We start from the raw sequence: 20287 nt of genomic DNA, 5'->3' as shown, positions 1-20287 counted from the left end.
GACACAGACTTTGAAAGAAAATTAGCTTATTTCACGTATCATTGAGATTTATGCATTAATATTTTGGCACTTGAGTGAAAAATCTTCAAAAAATCTTAAATCATCCACTGTATTGTTATTTTTATCATAGTAAGTCTGATAATTGCATCTTAACATTCTAATGCTTCATAAGTTTTCAGGTGATAGGATCCACTAAGTACAGGAGAATGGTGTTTGCACTGGCAAGTATAATATTCAAAAGTCTTGAAACAGGAGGGGTGTGTCTGATTTATGTTATTTTAATTTATTTTCAGATTTCAAAAGGAATGGGGGAAATAATTAATGCTATTCTAAATGAATGTCAGTGCTGAAAAAAAAATTGAGACTTTTTGAAAAAAGCATGAAATGCAGAAGACTGACCACTCAGCATCAGGGCTTCTGATTTTACAATGACTACATGGCTTCACATTAAAAAACTGCACAGTACATTATAAATCAGAATTTTCTAAATTGATAGTGTCCATACGTAGTATATGTCTGGGATTACACTGAAACAGCTGTCAGCTATGACAAACATAGTTTTTGACATTTCTGTATAAAGTAACTTTGAATATTTAATGTTTAATATTTAATTGGTTTAATATTAATATGAGTGAATAAATCTTACGAAGAATGCTTGAAGGAGCTGGGAATGTTTAGTTTGAGAAAGACGAGGCTGAGGGGAGACCTCATCAGTCTCTACAACTACCTGAAAGGTCATTGTACCGTTGTTGGTGCTGGTCTCTTCTCACAGGTAATTGGCAATAGAGAAAGAGGGAATAGCTTCAAGCTGCAACAGGGGAGGTTTAGTCTGGACATTAGGAAATTTTTTTTCACAGAAAGAGTGATCAGACTCTGGAATAGGTTGCCCAGGGAGGTAGTTGAGTCACCATCTCTGGATGTGTTTCAGGGTCATTTGGATGTGGTGTTGATGGATATGGTTTAGGGGTGAACTTTCTAGAGGAGGGATGGTGGTTGGACTCGGTGATCCCAAGGGTCTTTTCCAACCTGAATGGCTCTGTGATTCTATGATTTTGTGGTTAGTGGTTTAGACAAGGTTTCTGAAGACTGCACAAGGCCTTTATTTTTTACTGAGCATGTACAGGCAATTAATAAAAAAAATAAATCAATAATGATTGAATCATGTTTGTACAAAAAGATATTTGCAGAAGACATCAATTATCTTCATACATTTTTATTGTAGTTGAGTTTATACGTAAACACCATAAATATATATAAGAAAAAGCCAAATGCCTTACTGAAAAAGAAAATGATGGAACAAGATATAAAAAATTAAACAGACACATGGAATGGATGTGTCACACCACCAGTTATTTAAAATGAAGACACCCTCATTTCCTGCATGCTGTTTCTTAATTGTTTTCACGTCAAATAAGTTATGCTAACCTAAAGAAAACAGAAAAGTGAAATAAACTGTCCTCAGCACACTGAATTTCCTTTCCAAGAAAGTGAGATCTGAGGGCTTGTTTTCTGGTGGCATAGCTAAGCAGAACAGGTTTCATTTATTTTGGAAACTGTCATCACTTGCACATTGTGGCATGCTAATAATTTTTTGCATTCTAATACTAAATGTACACATCCTTGCAGTCATATTTGCTGATTCCTAATATCCATCTCCTACGGTTGGGGAAAAAAGCCAGCAAGCATTCCATTACTTGGCCAAGGGGAAAACAGGAAGAAAAAAAAATCTTACCATGATTCAATTGAAATAGAATGTGATAGGATAGAGTGATAACTTTTTTTAATTAAAAAAAAAAAAAAGAGGCTTCTGTGACAACTGCTAAGTGAAAGGAAGTTGAAGCAGGAGGCTTTGTCATTTGGAAAGTGATGCTGAAAATTAAATCAAAAAGTGTATAAAATGGGAAGCAAGGACAGCATTTCACTATGGATATTGCATCTTTTTTTAAACTATGCTTTTATAGTCCTCTTCACATCCTGCTTTTCATTTGTTCTCTGTCATGGTCACTGATAAAAATTTCTACTTTTTACTTGTTTTCTGTTACCAGACTTGTTGAATAGAAACACACAAAAAGAAGAATTTTAAAACATTAGATAGACCATTCTCTACCTGTTACTTTATTTATCACATTTGTATAGAAAAATCTGACCCTAACTCTTCTTGATCATGTTAGTAATCCTCTAAAAATTAGATCAAAACATATAAGTCAGAGTTTTAGATCTGAAGTGAAAAAGACCAGGGTAGGTATAGATAGGTAGGTAGATAGATAGACAGACAGGTAATGTCTGTGTAAATTAAAGTAAATATGAAAATAGAAGTTGATTCAGTCATACTGTAGCTGTGATAGACCTGGCCCCAAGCCTTCCCATTTGATACCTATACTCACCTTGCTTGGTTATACATCATCTCATCTCCTGTCTGCCTGGAAACAGGAGACTGAGTGTTGTCATTTTGCAACATTTGCAGAATACTTCTTTATTAATTACAGCCACCTATCATAAAATTTGAAGTGTAGTTAATAATATTCAGTTTTTCAGATGAAAAGACTTTGAAGAGATTGGCGTAGGGATCCCATGTTATGTGATTCTTGAAGGGTACGTGTAGTGAGGAGTTGAAAAATACTTATTTTTTCTAATAACAGCTTCAGTGTTTTTGTAAACTAACCCCATGGTGTTTGTGCCTTCCTCTTTGCTTATGTCATAGGGGTGAGGTCAGGGAACAGAAGGATTGTGTTGCCTTGTTATGGGAGATCTTGGTTTTGCTCCTTTCAGCAGTCAATCTCATTATCCTGCTTCAAACAGTGTTCTTATGAAAGTACTCCTAGATCCTTTTGAATTCACTTTTCTACTCACTGGTATCCTATAGCGCTCCTTCTGAACAAAAGATCCATTTCCAGAAGTTTATCAAATGCTTTAATGATGTATGCAACAGAATACTACTCTGCTTCTGTGGCAGGGGAAATACATCTAAAGATGCATTGCTTTTTACTGATCATTTCTGGTTTTTCAATTACTGCCACTCTTCTCTCCTACTTGATGGCTTGTCACTTCACTTTTTGCAAGGTATTTTCTTTCTAATTCTCTCCATTTACCTTTCTGCTTTCCACAGATTTGGGTTGCAAACTGTGTAATATTGTAGGTCATTCAGCTAAATGTCCTATCATGACTCTTTGTTTCTCAGTGTACATTACAGTAATTTGTGCCTGTAAGTTTGCAAAAAATTTTAAAAAAGATACCAAGATCTGTAAAGTGATTCCATACTCAAAAACAGACACAGTGACACACACAATATTCTGGTCTGTATTTGTCTTACAGACAATTCCAGAACACAGTAGTCAATTTTGGGAATTCATAAAATGTTAATTATAAAAGCAGTTGCTATCTAATCACTAAACTGTGCATTAATTTATTTCAATCCTGACATACGCCTGCAGCAGAGCTTGCTGATCCCTTTCTCTTAATCATTTGTCTTCTCTGAAATACAGTGTTCTGAAATTAAATTTGGAAAATTTGCTTGCAAAATTTGTCAGACACACTTTATCTTTCACATTCCAGTCCCTGGGGAGCTCTGAATGCATTTCATTACAGTATCAGGTTTTTATCAGACTTCTGGTATTTGAAAGGGCTGCCACAATTGTGTCTGTGTGCCACGGTGTTTGGTTCTGAAAATACTACATGCTAGACTGGACAAATTTGTCATCCACTGTGTTTATTATTTTTCCAGTCTGCTTTGCGATTTGTGAACAGTGCAAGTGACAGTGCAATATTTCCACGTGCAGTTTTTGAAAAGCTGAAGTTCACTGGTAGATATGTAGATGGCATCATAGTTAACACTCCTGTCTCTTGTTATGAAGAGTAGACACAGAAACTTTTCTAATGGCTTGGGAATATAAATAGTTATTAATATAAATAAATTAAAATATCGAAATAAAACGGATACTTACAAAGAAGGGTAAGTACAGACTAGTTCTTCCTCTGAAGACTTTATAGTTTCAAAAAATAAATACACTCAATAATACATATGTTTTAATTTGAGGTTTTCTCAGAAGTCATGTTTAAAGCCCTTAATGTAGAGAAACTTGTGAAAGGGGTATTTTACAAGACCCTAAGGTATTCTTTGGACAGATTAAAAAAAAAAAAAAAAAAGAGTACTTGATAAATTATTCTTGAGGAGTAGTTTGTTGCTGCTGAAGGGGAATATTTCACCCCCACCAGGTGTTTCCACCACTCCTTTGTGCCAGCAGGAGTAAAAATTGGTCTGCTTCGAAACTTACAATATGAAAAAAGATTGATCCAGCTGACTGCATAGCCACTCAGATTCTAATTAGTAGCCAACAAGACGAGGTGTGCCTGGAGGTGGTGAAAGAGGCTGGAGCTCCCCCTTTCTATATAGGCTGGGTTGGCTAAGATATAAAACTAAATGGGATGTTCTTACCGTTGTGTTCCCAAATTGAATCATTAGCCTTACTTTGTGGAAAAAATATTTCCATTTTCCTTTTTGTGTGATAGTTAAGATTGTTAAGGGAGAAGCTCTTTGCCTCAGGTTTGGCCCTGTGTTTCCCAAAGCAGAGTCTCAGGTATCTAATCTTATAAAAAAAAATCATTCAGATGGTGAAGCAGAATACAGCAGAAAAAAAGATGTGTTCAGAGGGGGACCCTGACCAAAGAAATTCCTGGGCAGTTTCCCTTACGACTTATGTGCCTGTCCCTCACACACTTTACACATTCCTCATGAGCCTTTTTACACCAGTGTGGTTTCTGGTCTGGGGTCTATCACATCATTGGATTCTTTCTCTGTCTCCCCGTGGACCATTAACTGTTCTTACCTGATTGAATTGCAGCTTCTGCTGGCTGCTGTAGCCTCCTTATCTTGTGGTTTGCCCTTCTTGTGTACCTGCGAGCTGGCAGAGCATGGGAAACTGAAAAGTCTTAGGATAAGCACTGCTTAGCAACAACCAAAGCATCAGTGTATTATCAACATCAGTCCCATACTAAATCCAAAACACACACCAGGTACTAAGAAGAAAATTAACTCCATCCTAGCCAAAAGCATGTCTAGGTGAATGTCCACGCCTTGCAGCCTAAGGTTTCAGCAAATCTAGCTACTAAAGCTAAGTAAATAATGCTAAATTAACAGTATACCAAATTGCACAACATTATGCTGTAACCCCTCCATCATGATGCTAAATGATTGACTATGAGCAATTCTATTTAAAACTTAACTCAATCTGAATGGCTGATAGTTCTTAACCAAAGTCACGGAAGGAACATGAAGCTAGGAATATCAACAACAATCATTGAAACATTGATATTTTAGTGGAAAGCTACATTTTAATAATTTGCAGTGTTCCTCACAATGAATTATGGTTATGCATGTGAAATGGCCTGAAAACTAAATCAGACCAAAATCTTGGCGTTTTTTTTAGCTACAAGAGATTTTCAGGAAAAAAAATGAGAAGAGAGAAAGAAAAGGAGATGAAGAAAAGCGTGCAATGCTGGTAAGTAAAATTAGAATAGTTGTAGCTGGTAATTCATTTGTTTTCTTCAATACAGGACTAAATTGTGTGTGTATCTTATTTCACAAATCATTTTCAATTTTTGAAATAAATATTCTTAAAAGGATATGCATAACTATATATAGAAAAAAACAATTTTTAGCCTAAATTGCAGTAATTAAAAAAAATAATTAACAATCTATAGAATGGAAAAACTGCTGTTTAATTACTGTATTACATATTATGACAGTAGCATTGATTCCATTTGGAGTCTATAAAGAAGTCTAAGGAAAAGCACATAGTAATGACCCAGTGTTACTGTCTATTAGAGTGAGAGATCTCAGTGGCAAAAATGAACTCTACTCCTGCCCTATAACTAACTGATACTTGTTATTAACATATTGGTTTTAAAAATAGCTGATGAAATGTTAAAAATGAGCTTAGATTTTATGTCTAAATGTAATTATTGTATTAAATACTGCTTATGAAAAATGCAGAATGGTTTTAGCTGTGTATATTATCTGCATAGATTTTTGTGGAGTAGTGAATATTCATTCTTAAATACTGTCAAATTTGCATTTATTATGTGCATAAGAAAGGTAAGTCAGAAATAGACAAGCCTGTAGCAGTTTGTCTGGAGGATGGCAGCAGTAGTAGTAGTACTGTTGGAGAAGAAAAATCAGGGACAAGCTTCTGTCAAGCCCACAGCAGAAAAAACACATTCATTTTCATTTTGCATATTTGACAAAAAATCCTTATCCTAAGAAACATTTTAAGATCTATTCAAAGCTTCTCATAGTGCCCATTATCCTTTTGGGACCATAGATGCTTGATCTCAGATCTTTGTCCCTGAAACAGGAAGTTTGAATTTCTAGAATTAATAGTTTTTAAACCTTCCTTGAGCATAAAAAGGGCTCTCCTCACCCAGAGAGACCTATCCTTAACTTTTCAAAAGTGTAGGTCAGTTGTTGAATCTCTCACACAAAGTTTATTCTGAGCAAAGGAAACTTACATACAAAGGAGGAACTTTTGGAAGAAGGAAAGATTGCAAAATAGAACATTTCTCCTGAGAGTGACTCTGTAACTCTGTACTTCTCTTTTGAAAGCTTGAAGAATGAGATTGAAAATAAACCTTTTTTCCTTCACAGTCATTTTAAAAGCAAACAAACAAACAAACTGATCTAATAATACATAAAATAAATGTTTCCTTGTCTTAACCTATTCTGTTGTCTTTTTTATTTTTTCTTCTTTTGGCTTCAATCTGACATGTGATACTTGGCTTGGTCCATTTTTGCTGTATGTCAGCGTCTTCAACTTTATGGATATCATACTTCTACTAACAGTGTATGTACTCTAATTATTTTCAATTTATGCAGTCTTCACCAGTGAGATGAAGTAATATGCTATAAGAAATTTCCTATATGTATTTTTTTCATAAAGTACATTTCTTCTGCTAATCAGTAAAAAAGTGATGGACAATTGTGCATGCTTTTATTGCACGTGTTCTGAAATAGGCATGTTTACCAGGAGGAAAGGTTGCTCTCCCAGTTCATGTAAAATGAAGGAAACATATTTGTAAAGGAAAGGACAAAAAAAAATATCAGAAATTACATACTTGTTTTTAATTAATGTGTATAAATTAAGTCATCCTGCATGATTCATTTGGTCTGGGTCTGTCTTGCCTCCTTGTATATATATACTGTATATATGTATATATATGTACGGTATATACATATATATTCACACACACACATAAGTGTATATATATATATAATGTGAAGTAATAATTAGTCAAATTAATCTTTGTTCCTCCCCCCCAAAAAAAAGAGGTACCAGAAGAGAGCTTTTCTATTTTTGTGTTTCAGTTACAGAACAAATAAATAAGAACTTTCAGTGCTGAACTAGAATAGGATTTTACAGAAAATAGTCCCTGTATTATGTAGGTGACAGTAAACTTATTTTCAATCGTTTTTGAGGAGTGAGAGAGAGAATCCACAAGAGAGTCTTCATTGTGACCTGATCACAGCAGAAGTAAAGCTGTTATTAAAAAAAAACACACCTTATTTAATTTTAAAATAGAAGAATTAATATTTGTTTTGGTATGATTATTGTGATATGCAAAGTGAGGGGAAGGAACTGATGAAAATTAGATGACTAGTGAAATTCCAGTTTTAAAGTCTGTTTATATAGTCAATCACAGCAATTCAAAGATTTATTTCCTATGAAAGCATATACAATTTGGGATATATGCAGGAAGGAAGTCTGTTGAATGAAAAGGTGCAGTGTCATGATGTAGAAGCTGCAGTGTAGTGCAAATAAGGCAGTAGGAAATTTGAGGCCTTAGGATTCAATAGGTTTTAGATTAGGCTTTACTGCAGTGAAAGATGCTGCACAGTTTTTGCCATATTCCTGTGCGGCCTCCTATTTTAAACTGAAACCAAGCTATTTAGACTTTTCTACTCCAGCCATGTCCAAACTCTTTATCAAGTTGATGCCCGGGTGTGCAGTATCCTTTTCTGCCCCACAAACTTGAATGGAGACCTCCATGTAAAGGAGACTCAAATAGGAATTCACAGTATCTGACAAATCTCCCACCCCAGAAAGCTGATATTTTGGGTTTCTGTTTTTCCTACTAAAACAAGAAGCATAGCAGCCTTTTCAGTTTCCCTTGATGTCCTCGGGTGTTGAAGATGCTCAAGACCAAGGAGGTGGAATCCTAAAGTGTCTGGGATGGTCCAGAGTGTGAGCCCTTCTCCTCACTTCAGCTTTCAGTTCCAACCTGAGAAGTGTCAAGGTCTATAAGCTGACATTTTAAAGGGGTTAACAGGGTTTTTTTAAATTTAATTTGCATAGGTTAATTCTTTTGGATCATGTTCTGGTGCATACTGCAGTTGTGTGTTAAGGCTAATTCAGCATGTATTGCATGAGTGTTTTCACTAGCCACATGCCAACTGGAACATGATAATTACAATGAGATGCATGGAAGGAAAATGAAGTGTGTATGCCCAGGAATACTAACACAAGTATTAGCAAATACTAAAAGGCTAAAGTAAATCTCCAGTAAGAGAACAAATTAAATGAATACTTAAAATATACAATTACAGAATTGTATGCATAAAAAAATGAGGTGATGTTAATTCACATGACCCAGTAAACATCAAGGGGATAATAAGTGTCAGAGAGAAGCTGCTAAGGACCTAATCCTGTACACAGTGAAGTAAACTTTGTGAAATTTGTGTGAGATTAGCAATTTAAGCCTGAATGGAGTTAGATATGACAATACTGTGGCCTCAGCATAGTTACTCTTATTCCATAATAAGAGAAAGATAAAACCAGAATTTTTCAAAAAGGAAACAAAAGTGTAATAAACCTTAAGAATGGGTATAATTCCTGGTAGTTTGTAGTTTTTCTTTGATGACAGTTTACAGAAAGCTAGGTTGAATTAGTGGAGGAAGCATGTAGTAGAACTTGTAGAAGCAGTATATCCTGTGTTGACATTATGTAGAATATGTAGTGAATAAGTATTCTTCATGATAACAATGTGGTTTTGCACAATGCACAGCAATGTAAATCTTCTAAGAGAAGAGTATGTGACTAATTAAAAAAAAAAGTTTTCATTTATAATTAAAAGATTAGAATTATAGAATATGCTGAGTTGGAAGGGACCCATCAGGATCATCAAGTCCAACTCCTGTCCCTGTGTAGGGCACCCCAAGAATCACACCATGGGCCTGAGAGCATCATCCAAACGCTTCTTGAACCCAGGAAGGATTGGTGCTGTGACCACTTCCCTGGGGAAAGAGAATTAAACTCTGATTAAACTCTTTTTTTTTCCAATTAAACTCTTTAATTGGAGCACGCGGCAGCGCAGAAGAGAGAGCGGCAGCAGCACCGGCAGCGGTGAGAGCTGTTCCTTTAAATTTACTGAGGATTTGAGAGGGAGCCGGGCTTCCCAGAGACGGTGAAGCCGAGGCAGAGCCAGGAGACCCGAGTCTGAGCGGGAAGCCTGCGAGGGAGAGGAAGGCTGACGTGGCAGGGGGTGTGGCTGTGAACGGCGGCAAGGTTTAAAAAGCGGCCATTTGGCAGCCTCATCTGAGCACGCGGCAGCGCAGAAGTCAAACTTAAAGACTGTAGATTTAGATTATATATTAGGAAGAAATTCTTCACCATGAGGGGCATGAGGCACTGAAACAAGTTGCCCAGAAAAGTTGTGAATGCCCCATCCCTGAAGTGTTCAAGGCCAGGCTGGACAGGACTTTGATCAACCTGGTCTACTGGGAGGTGTCCCTGCCCATGCAGGGAGGTTGGAACTATATGATATTTAAGATCCCTTCCAACCTAACTACTCTGATTTAATAATAATAATATGTCTAGGAGTGGGGATTAAGAACTTTACTCCATATTTTGTATTGGGCTTCTGACAACTTTGCCTTTCTATTTACATAAATCAGTAAAAAAACTCCCCTTTGAGCTGTTTTTGAAGACCTGCTAAGATTTTGCTAAGAACAGGCCTTTTAATTCTCATCAATTTCTCCTCTCTTTTCCAAAGAAAGGACCATGCTTTTACTTCTCTAGAACAGAGAATAGAGAAAGCAGCCTTCAAGACTTATTTTTTTTTTTTCCTTTTTTTTTTTTACATAGGGTCTAAACACTCCATGCAGATTTTGGGAGGTTTTCCCCCAAAATATATACATAGGACCTTTTCCAAGGGCTATTGAAAGGCCTTTAAAAGCTTCTTATTTTAATGATTTTACAGTGGAACCTAAAGAAAAGCAGTGCTGTAAGAAGAGCAAATATATGATTTGACTGAATAGAGAATTTCTAAAATAAAGAAAATACAGGAAAAAATAGAGATAGGTAAAGTGTTCTGGAGTAGAAGAACCAGAACAAGTTTCAATGTGGACTAAACTTGGAAGAATCTTTGAGTCAAAGAGAAGGCTAGACTGAGAAAACTGAGAACTGAAAGGATTGGAAAAGATAATATTATAACTCATGATTTCTTATCCATAGGTAAATCTGTAATGTTTAGAATAACCTCTTTTTGAAGACATACATAATAAAAACAAATGTGGTGGTAGAGAAACAGTTTTGAATTCCTGCAGATTTGCTGAGCTGTGAATTCAGAAAAGGTAAACCTCTGAAAGAGGGAATTTAAAAGCATTTTAAAATGCAACATTTAGATAAAACAAATAAACAAATAAATAAGTGGTTATAATAGAAAAATAAAAATAAAACAAAATATGGGATAATCTGAAATATTCTCTTCCATTTTTTTAAATTTGAACAACAGAAGCTGTTACCTGTCCTACCTTACTCCTAAACACTGAAACCCAGAAAGAAAAAACAAGGGACAAAAAAACCAAACCATTTTACACTCCTACAAAATTACACATATTTATATTTCAAAGAATCATTGCATTCTAATTATTCACAGTACTGCTATGACTTTTCACTCTACTTTGAATTTCTTCCCCTTAATAGCAAGTCTCCTTGCTTTCTCTTTTAATGTAGCAATACTACAGAATCTAAAAGAAGAAAGGTAAAGAAAGAGAGAAAGAAGGATAGACTGAGAGTGAAAAGCCTGACAACTGTGTAACAAACAAGAACATAGTAGAAAAAAAATGTATTGTACTGAAGCTGAAAATTCTTTTTGAAAAATGTCAGAAGACCAGGTAGATTATTAAGCAATACAGTAAGATAATTATTTGTTTGCCTTGTTTGTACAATATTAACTACCTAATTTGTAAGGCATGGTGATAGAATTTAAATGCTAATAAAATCTTAACTGAGCTGATGTAATCACAACAAAACAGATTTTATATGAGTACATATCCTGTGTGGAAGGAACAAAATACCCAGCAGGACCAGAACCCTGGACTTCCACAGGGCAAACTTTGGTCTCCTCAATCATCTATTAAGGGAAATCCCATGGGACAGGGTGCTAGAAAATAAAGGAGCTCAAGATAGCTGGTCAACATTCAAGGACCACTTCTTGCAAGCACAGGATCAGAGTGTCCCAATGGTTAGGAAATCTAGTAAGGGTGCTAGGAGACCTGCATGGTTAAAGAAGGAACTACTGGGCAAACTTAAGTGGAAAAGGAAAATCTACAGATCATGGAAGGAGGGGCTGGTCACGTGGGAGGAATATAGGACTGTTGTCAGAGGATGTAGGGAGGCAATTAGGAAAGCTAAGGCCTCCTTGGAACTTAACCTTGCAAGTCAGGTTAAGGATAATAGAAAGGGCTTTTTCAAATACATAGCTAGCAAAACTAGCAGTAGAGGCAATATTGGCCCATTGAGGAATGAGGTGGGAGCCCTGGTGACAGAGGATATAAAGAAGGCAGAGGTGCTGAATGCCTTCTTTGCCTCTGTCTTCACTCCTGCAGGGTCTCCCTATGAGCCCCAGATTCATATAGCCCCAGAAGAAGTCAAGATAGAGGAAGAGTTTGACATGGTAGATGAGGATTGGGTTAGGGATCAGTTGAGTAATCTGGACATCCATAAATCAATGGGTCCAGATGGAATGCACCCAAGGGTGCTGAGGGAGCTGGCGGAGGTCATTGCTAGGCCACTCTCCATCATCTTCAGTAAGTCATGGGCAACAGGTGAGGTGCCTGAGGACTGGAGGATAGCAAATGTCACTCCAGTCTACAAGAAGGGCAAGAAGGAGGACCCGGGTAACTATAGACCGGTCAGCCTCACCTCCATCCCTGGAAAGGTGATGGAACAACTTGTTCTTGTCACTATCTCCAGGCACATCAAGGACATGGGGGTCATCAAGAGCAGTCAGCATGGTTTTATCAAGGGTAAATCATGTTTGACTAACCTCATAGCCTTCTATGAGGAAATTACTAGGTGGATAGATGATGGTAGAGCGGTAGATGTGGTTTATCTTGATTTCAGTAAAGCATTTGACACCGTCTCCCACAGCATCCTTGTAGAAAAGTTGATCAGGTATGGGTTTGGTGATCAGGAAGTGAGGTGGATTAGGAACTGGTTGAAAGGAAGGAGTCAGAGAGTTGTAGTCAATGGGGCAGAATCTGGTTGGAGGTGTGTGACTAGTGGAGTCCCACAGGGGTCGGTACTGGGACCGGTGTTGTTCAACATCTTCATCAACGACCTGGATGAGGGTATAGAATGTACCCTCAGCAAGTTTGCTGATGACACTAAGCTGGGAGGAGTGGCTGACACACCAGAAGGCTGTGCTGCCATTCAGAGAGACTTAGATAGGTTGGTGAGTTGGGCGGGGAGAAACATGATGAAATTCAACAAGGGGAAGTGCAGAGTTTTACATTTGGGGAAGAACAACACCATGTCCCAGTACAGGTTGGGGGCTGAACTGCTGGAGAGTAGTGTAGGTGAAAGAGACCTGGGGGTCCTGGTAGACAGGAGGATGACCATGAGCCAGCAATGTGCCCTTGTGGCCAAGAAGGCCAATGGCATCCTGGGGTGCATTAGAAAGGGTGTGATTAGTAGGTCAAGAGAGGTTCTCCTCCCCCTCTATTCTGCATTGGTGAGGCCACATCTGGAGTATTGTGTCCAGTTCTGGGCCCCTCAGTTCAAAAAGGACAGGGAACTGCTCGAAAGAGTCCAGCGCAGAGCTACGAAGATGATTAGGGGAGTGGAACATCTCCCTTATGAGGAAAGGCTGAGGGAGCTGGGTCTCTTTAGCTTGGAGAAAAGGAGACTGAGGGGTGACCTCATCAATGTTTACAAATATGTAAGGGGTGAGTGTCAGGGGGACGGAGTTAGGCTTTTCTCGGTGATGACCAGTGATAGGACAAGGGGTAATGGGTGTAAATTGGAGCATAGGAGGTTCAAGGTGAATATCCGAAAAAATTTTTTTACTGTAAGAGTGACAGAGCACTGGAACAGGCTGCCCAGGGAGGTTGTGGAGTCTCCCTCACTGGAGACATTCAAAACCCACCTGGATGAGTTCCTGTGTGATGTACTCTAGGTGACCCTGCTCTGGCAGGGGGGTTGGACTAGATGATCTCTTGAGGTCCCTTCCAGCCCCTAAGATTCTATGATTCTATGATTCTATGAATTAAAGGGGATTAAACTCATTCTGTCATTGTCTTGCCTGCCCAGATGAATGTGAGCAGGGAGCTGTGAAAGTAGGAGACGTAATTTAGATTAACTTGTGGGGAGAAAGGGGAAAATTCATTCAGTTGCAATAACCCTAACCAAATTCAAATAGCTTTCTGCTGTCTTTGGAATCATCTCCCCTAGATTCTTTGTGGGGAAAATAAATAAATAGATAGATAGATAGATAGATATATTTAATAGATTTTCCAAGACTAGTTGCAAGATAAAGGAAGGCCTCTTTTAATAAGGGAGAATTTTTCAGGATTCCAAAAATGAAACATTTCAGAAAAATATGTAAGTATAATTTCATTGGAGAAATTAGACACTTCTTTTCTTTTTAAACAAGGTAAGTTTGATCATCAGATACGCATAGTATTTTCTTGATAAGTATGTTACAGTTGAGGTTGGACTTATTAGGCTTGTTTTTTGCATTTATTTATTGGTACAGGATGTCATCCTTAGTGGATTAAATTAATTTTCTGTAACAATTTGTATAATTATATTTGTATTTTGACCAGTGAGACAACAAATTTCATAAGTACATAAATTAATATATTTTTTAAAAAACAATTTTTAGAAAAATCAACAGCAAAAGACTAAATTTAGGTGGACATTTTGTACTTCTAAGAAATATTTTCACCTTACACTTTCTCTAATTGATTTTGTTTGGGAAAGTGGAGTCTGGTGATATGAGGATAATTAAGGTACTTGAACATCTCTCCTATGAAGAAAGGCTGAGAGACCTGCGGCTGTTTAGTCTTGAGAAGAAATGGCTGAAAGGGGATCTTATGAATGAAGGGTGGGTGTCAAGGGGAAGGAGCCAGTCTCTTTTCAGTGGTGCCCAGTAATAGGACAAGGAGCAATGGGTATAAGCTAGAACATAGGAAGTTCCACCTCAACATGAGGAGAAAATTCTTTACTGTGAGGATGACAGAGCACTGGAACAGGCTGCCCAGAGAGGTTGTGGAGTCTCCGTCTCTGGAGACTTTCAAAACCTACCTGGATGCGTTCCTGTGTGGCCTGCGCTAGGTGGTCCTGCTCTGGCAGGGGATTGGACTAGATGATCTCTAGAAGTCCCTTCCAACCCCTAACATTCTGTGATTCTGTGATACCTTTGGCACAGCCAAGTTATGAGTAATAAGCAAATAGCCGTAATAGACCATTGATCCTTTTATTTACAAAGTGTCATGTAACTGGGTAGAAATTTTTCTGTGTGAAAGCAAAAGAACCAAGCCATGCTTTTGAAGATATGTTGGAAAGGATTTTAAAGTGTGTAAGGGGTTGTTTTATTGTTCTTTGGTTTTCAAACAATTATGCTTCTTGAAACTTCTGCAGGTTCTTAAAACAGAAGGAGACGACCTTGTCCCCAGAAGCTATTGGGATACTTTGAGACGTAGCACAAGCCAAGCACTCTTTTCGGACCTTGCAGAGGTATAAGACAGCCTCTGTTTCTGGTCCATAAACAGACTGCTATTTTATTTATTTATGTTCTGATTATTGTTTTCTGCACTCTTGTTTCTTCACTTCCTTTTAATTACTTTAAAAACAAAAAGAAACAAACAAACAAAACCCACCAACAACAATAACAAAAAAAACCACCAGAAAGTTTTCAGATTAAATGCATTTGATTCTCTTCTGTATGGTATTTGAAAGTTGTCATTTCCAGGTGAAAGCAAAGTTACCTTTTGAAAGAGTTGAAAGATCAAGTCCTCTTTAGTTCTTACTGTAAGAAACATTTTTTAACACTAATAGAGACAGTATTTCACAGTTACAGAATTCAGGAAACCTTTGTCATTTAGGCTTGGTCTAGTGATATAACAAATTTTAATAAGAGTTGCATCCCTTTAAGCTTTTAATCTTAAGGTCCTTAGTGTGCTTTTTAGGTATGTTGAGAGCTTATCTTCACAAAAACTGTATCACAGAAGATTGTTCTAATTGTTGGATCAAACCAGGAAAGGTTTAAGGCAATCACTATGTTAGTCTTCTGTAGTATTACACAATCATTAAGGAGGACTAGCAATATCACTGAGCTGTCAAATTAATTTCCATAGTTCTTTTAATTCTAATAAGATTCTTGTTTCATGCTCTGCTTTCAGATAATTAAGACATTATTTTGTATTGATAATATAAGAGGGTCAGAAAACTAGATCATTTAGGCTTTTCTGTGCCCCATACAGTGAGGGTGATTGCTCTGCTGGTGGTGGCATTAAAGGACAGACAGCAGCTCCCCACTGACTCTGGTCTCAAGTCCCATGCTTCATAAGCAGGATCATAATGAGAAAAGACCAAGGAACTGAAACGGATCTCCAGGGTAAAACAATCTTTTTCTTTGCTTCATAAGCAATGTGCGCTCCATATTAAAAGTAATTAGTGTTTTGTCCCTGCTGTTCCTCTGCAGAAGCTATTGAATAACCTGAGGACTTGGATGGACTCTTTCTAATATCCAGGCTAAATTTACTCATTGTCCCTTTATACCAGTCTGTTGTCCCTTAATTTTCGTAGGGCTTTTTCCTCTTTAATTTTAATCTTCTTACATGTGATTGTGTTTATTAACTAAATCATAGCCATCACTTTTAATTAATGTAGGCTAAATACAGCAGGGGTTTTTATTTTTCTCCTAAGGTAAAACCTATATTTCCCAGGTATCTGGGTCTTCTCTTTACCTCTCTCAGCTTGAGTTAATTATGTTTTATTTTGTTCGAAAGCAAGTGTTAGAGAATTCATGTTTATACCAATATTTATAGCAACATTCATGTTAATAATATATTCATAGTAATCTTCCAGTAAAGCAGTATATCCAGCCTTTTTTTCCAGACTTTTAAACTAATGAGCTCCTAAACTATTAGTCCAGTTATTAGTCCTTGTTTATTCCACCAAATTTTAGAACTCAGAACATCAGTGTTCTTGTCTAGTCAGCTAAAGGAGACATAGAGGGGAGAGAGGACCATTCTTTTCATTGACTGTTTAAGGAACTTGAGGCACTGAAGTTTCTGAACGAACTGTCACCTTAATCTACAGTAAGCTGGCATGAATTCAGTCCCAAGTGTAAATGGAATTAAATCTGGTAATCTCTACAGACCTTTAATTTGAAAAGAGCATTTATTTTTAATAAAAAAGAGCATTTTATTTTTAATTTGAAAAGAGCATTTATTTATTCACAGCTAATGCTTCAGACTGATGTCTGTAACTACAGTGTAAATGGAGTTTAACAGCACCTATACTTAACATTGATTTGAAGTATGTGTAAAATGTATAAAAAGTCACTCTGGTCATTTGTAAATCATTTTATGAAGAAAAATCATGTCCTGCACTTGCTCCCCTTAAAATTTCCCACTTCACACCACAGTAATCTTTATTCTGCTTGTGTTAAGTTTGAGCCGGCTGGCTTTCATCCATGTTCTTATCTCTCCCGGGTGCTCTCTTATGTATAGCCATCTGCACTAAGAAAGTGACATAAACTAGGTGACACTGGCATCTGTTGTTTCACAGCCTTTTGAGAAGGCCTTGTATAAGTTGAAATGGAGAGTAAATAAAGTTTGTTGTGGAGGTCAACTTAGAAGATCTCTTTGGGAGTAAAATAAGTGATTAATCTCATCCAGTTTCTTTCTAGGACAGTTCGCAGTATTGTTTCTGCAATTCCTAATTTTGCATCCTGCCAGTTATCACTGATTTCAGTCTATGGCCTTATTCTTAAATTACTAAATGAAACTGAAAATCAGTATTTATTTATTACTGTTGAAAAATCAGGGACTTGCAGTAAGAAATCTTCTATTAATTCAGAGGAAAAATGCATTCTTCATTCTCAGAATATATTTCTAGAAATGGACCATTGCTCATCTGTGTAACTTACGTTTAGTCAACCCGCTTTAATCAAAATCTTGAACTTAATTTTGCAGAATATAAGCAGATATACTGTTCTTCAGGTTAGGAAGAGGAGGAGGTGTTGCCCATAATGTGACTGAAACACTCTCCTGTTTGTATCTGTATCTATATTTGTATTACATTTAGTATAAAGGTAAAAAGAAATGAGGCAGGTTTTTATTCTTGTTCCTCAATGACTACAAAATGTATTAGATCAAAATAAAGGCTCATACTTGTTTATGTGCAGGTGGCTTTGGTAATTTCATTTTCACTGAACTAAAATGAAATTCATTTTACTATGAGCAACAGATAATGTTTTTAAAGTATTATGGCTTTTGTTCTTATCCTTGCCCCTAAAAAGAGATAATTTATTTAATGCTATAAATACAGAAGGAGCCCAGGAATAGTTTTCAGATGCCTGCAGTTTTGCAGAGGATTTAGTTTCGGGGTTTTTTTTATTTACTGAGTCTGACCAAATGGGAGTTGTGAAAAGACTTCTAGATTGTATTTTTTAAAAATGTTTTTAGATATGGGTGAATTCAGCCTAAGTCTAAGGTTTTTAAATGGTTTTGCAAGATGAAAGGCTGCAGTTTAACATTTGATATCTTTTCAGCATACTTGAGGTAAATTGTTTGAATGTGCTTAGGGATTTAATTGCTTAAAAGATGTAAGAAATCAGGGTATCTGCATTTCAGTATGTTGTGTCCTTTAGTGGAGGACAACAATATTAAAGACAAATACTGATTAATATTCTGAATTAGTTTGCTCACCTGATGAGCAGAGCTGTCTTAATTGAAGGACATGAAATCTCTCTCTACCTAGATATATATACTGTGTCATATTATTTCTCCCTGGAGAAGGGTATAAGAATAAAAAGGAAGCTTGGTAACATGAAATACAATCTTGAGAGTCCTAAACCTATTACACTAAAGTACAGAAAAGCCTCTCATTTCTTTAGTTCTTAGATTTTGAAAAGAAAATATTTGTGTTGTTGCTGCCTCATGTTGTTCCTTGTTGATATATAAGTACTCTTAATGGACATTGCATTGTACATTTTTTTACATATCGGTATGTAAATTTAGAAATAATATAGTATATTTCAGAGAATGTAGATATGAAATAGTTTTTCATGGCACATCATGTACATAAGGAACATTTTAAAGATGATTCATCAAACTATCACTTTATAATTACAAATTTTCTATTGTTTTAAATGTATTTGGGCAATAAAATCTAAAATTCAGTAATATGCTGCTTGTAGAAAAGAATGCTATGAAGTACACCTGAATGATGTGAGTGGTTTTGGAATATTTTCCCGTACTTGATTGTGAAATTTAAAATGAGTATATAAAATAACATCCTTTAATTTCTTTATAGTTGCATAGTAGAAGGGAAAGGAGATTGTGTACAAAGGGAGTTAGTTTTATGGCCTATCTCATCTGACTAAAACTTTTTTTTCCTCAACAGTTTCTGGTTTTATTTTTCATGGTTTTTTCCCCTTCATTGCAGTTTCCATTATATTGTATTGCTGTTTTAAGTGTTTTCTACTAAATGCAATTACAAACCTAGTGCTATTTTGTGTGAAATGGCATGACTAAATTAATTTAATGGATTTGAATACTAAACTCTTTAAGACTCTGAACATAAAACAAGCTCTTAATAGAATGGTCTATCCTGATGATAGGCATTCTCAGATTATACTTCTTAACTGATCCAGTCATGGCCTTTAATTTTTTTTTTATTCTAATATTTAAGCGTGCTGATGATTTTTCAAGTTCACTGTCAGATACTACACTGCTTGTACACTTTTTTGGCAAGAAAGGAAAAGCTGAACTCAACTTTGAAGATTTTTATAGGTGAGTCTCCAGTTTTATTAACTCCTTGTAAAAAATACTTGCATACTTTTAAAATTTGTATTATATTGCTATACACGTAGTTTATGAAGATGTATATAAGTTCTGTGTTCCCTTTGTATATGTTCTATACACAGAAGCAAAATAAAACAGTAAATGAATAAGTAATAAAAAGTCCTGTACTAATACTGCTGCATTTGCATGTTTTGTTTGCACTTGTTTGCATATTTGGTTTGGGGTGGAGAGGTTATACCCCAACTCTGTCCTTGTTGGTATTTAGGAACTTTTTTCTTGGGTTTGAATTATTTTTGTTTTTTTTCCCTTCTTTGTTAGTGCTTAAAAAAAACTTAATGTGCATCTCTGCTCTTAAAAAAATATTTAAATGTAAAGATTTTTCTGAAAGTACTGTGTAGATCAAGCTTCTTCCAGAAAAAGCAAAAACACAGTGGAAGCTATTTGCTTAATTATTATGCCAGTTAAAATAGAATTTAAAAATATAAGGAGAGTGCTGTGAAAACAGAGCCATGAAACTGTATGTTTCTGTGTGACTGAAAGAGATTAAATGTTAGGGTATTGTTTCCTCAGTAAATACTCACAATTCCTGTTGTATTTATAGTTATCACTTAACTGTGCATTCTAATCAATCAGATGTTTACAAATTATTTTGCCATAAAATTATGTATGTTCTGAAAAGTATTCAGTGTTTCACACAATATAAAAACTGTCATCAAGTGAAGTCATGATGCGAGTTCAAAACAAGAGCCAGAAGAGAAGGTACTTTTGAAAAAGGCATCTAGTTAAAATGTCCATCTGTTCCTGTAAGAAAAAAGTCAAAACCCAATAGACATATTCATGAAAAACGGATCTATCAAGTCTTACTCAACACTACTATACCAGCTCAAAAAAACCTTAAACTGTGGAGTAGTGGGGAAATTACTGTTGTATGTTTACCTTGCAGTTACACAGTTGCCTGGGTATACTCTTGATTTGAGC

At 36.2% G+C, this 20287-nt stretch overlaps 1 protein-coding gene across 1 annotated transcript in view; it reads left to right on the top strand.

Moving 5' to 3' along the window:
• The window catches only part of MICU3 (mitochondrial calcium uptake family, member 3), a 62291-nt gene that overhangs the window by 28289 nt on the left and 13715 nt on the right, over window positions 1–20287 (top strand). The window contains exons 7-10 of the mRNA XM_010002515.1: window positions 5424–5495; window positions 6798–6836; window positions 14916–15011; window positions 19197–19297. Of these exons, the coding sequence (XP_010000817.1) occupies window positions 5424–5495; window positions 6798–6836; window positions 14916–15011; window positions 19197–19297 (308 nt within the window). The remainder of the gene's footprint in view (window positions 1–5423; window positions 5496–6797; window positions 6837–14915; window positions 15012–19196; window positions 19298–20287) is intronic.

This window comes from Chaetura pelagica, unplaced genomic scaffold (assembly GCF_000747805.2).
Source record: "Chaetura pelagica isolate M959 unplaced genomic scaffold, ChaPel_1.0 scaffold67, whole genome shotgun sequence".
Classification (NCBI taxonomy): Eukaryota; Metazoa; Chordata; class Aves; order Apodiformes; family Apodidae; genus Chaetura; species Chaetura pelagica.
The sequence above is the reverse complement of the archived record's forward strand: the minus strand, read 5'-3'. Positions and strand labels throughout refer to the sequence as shown.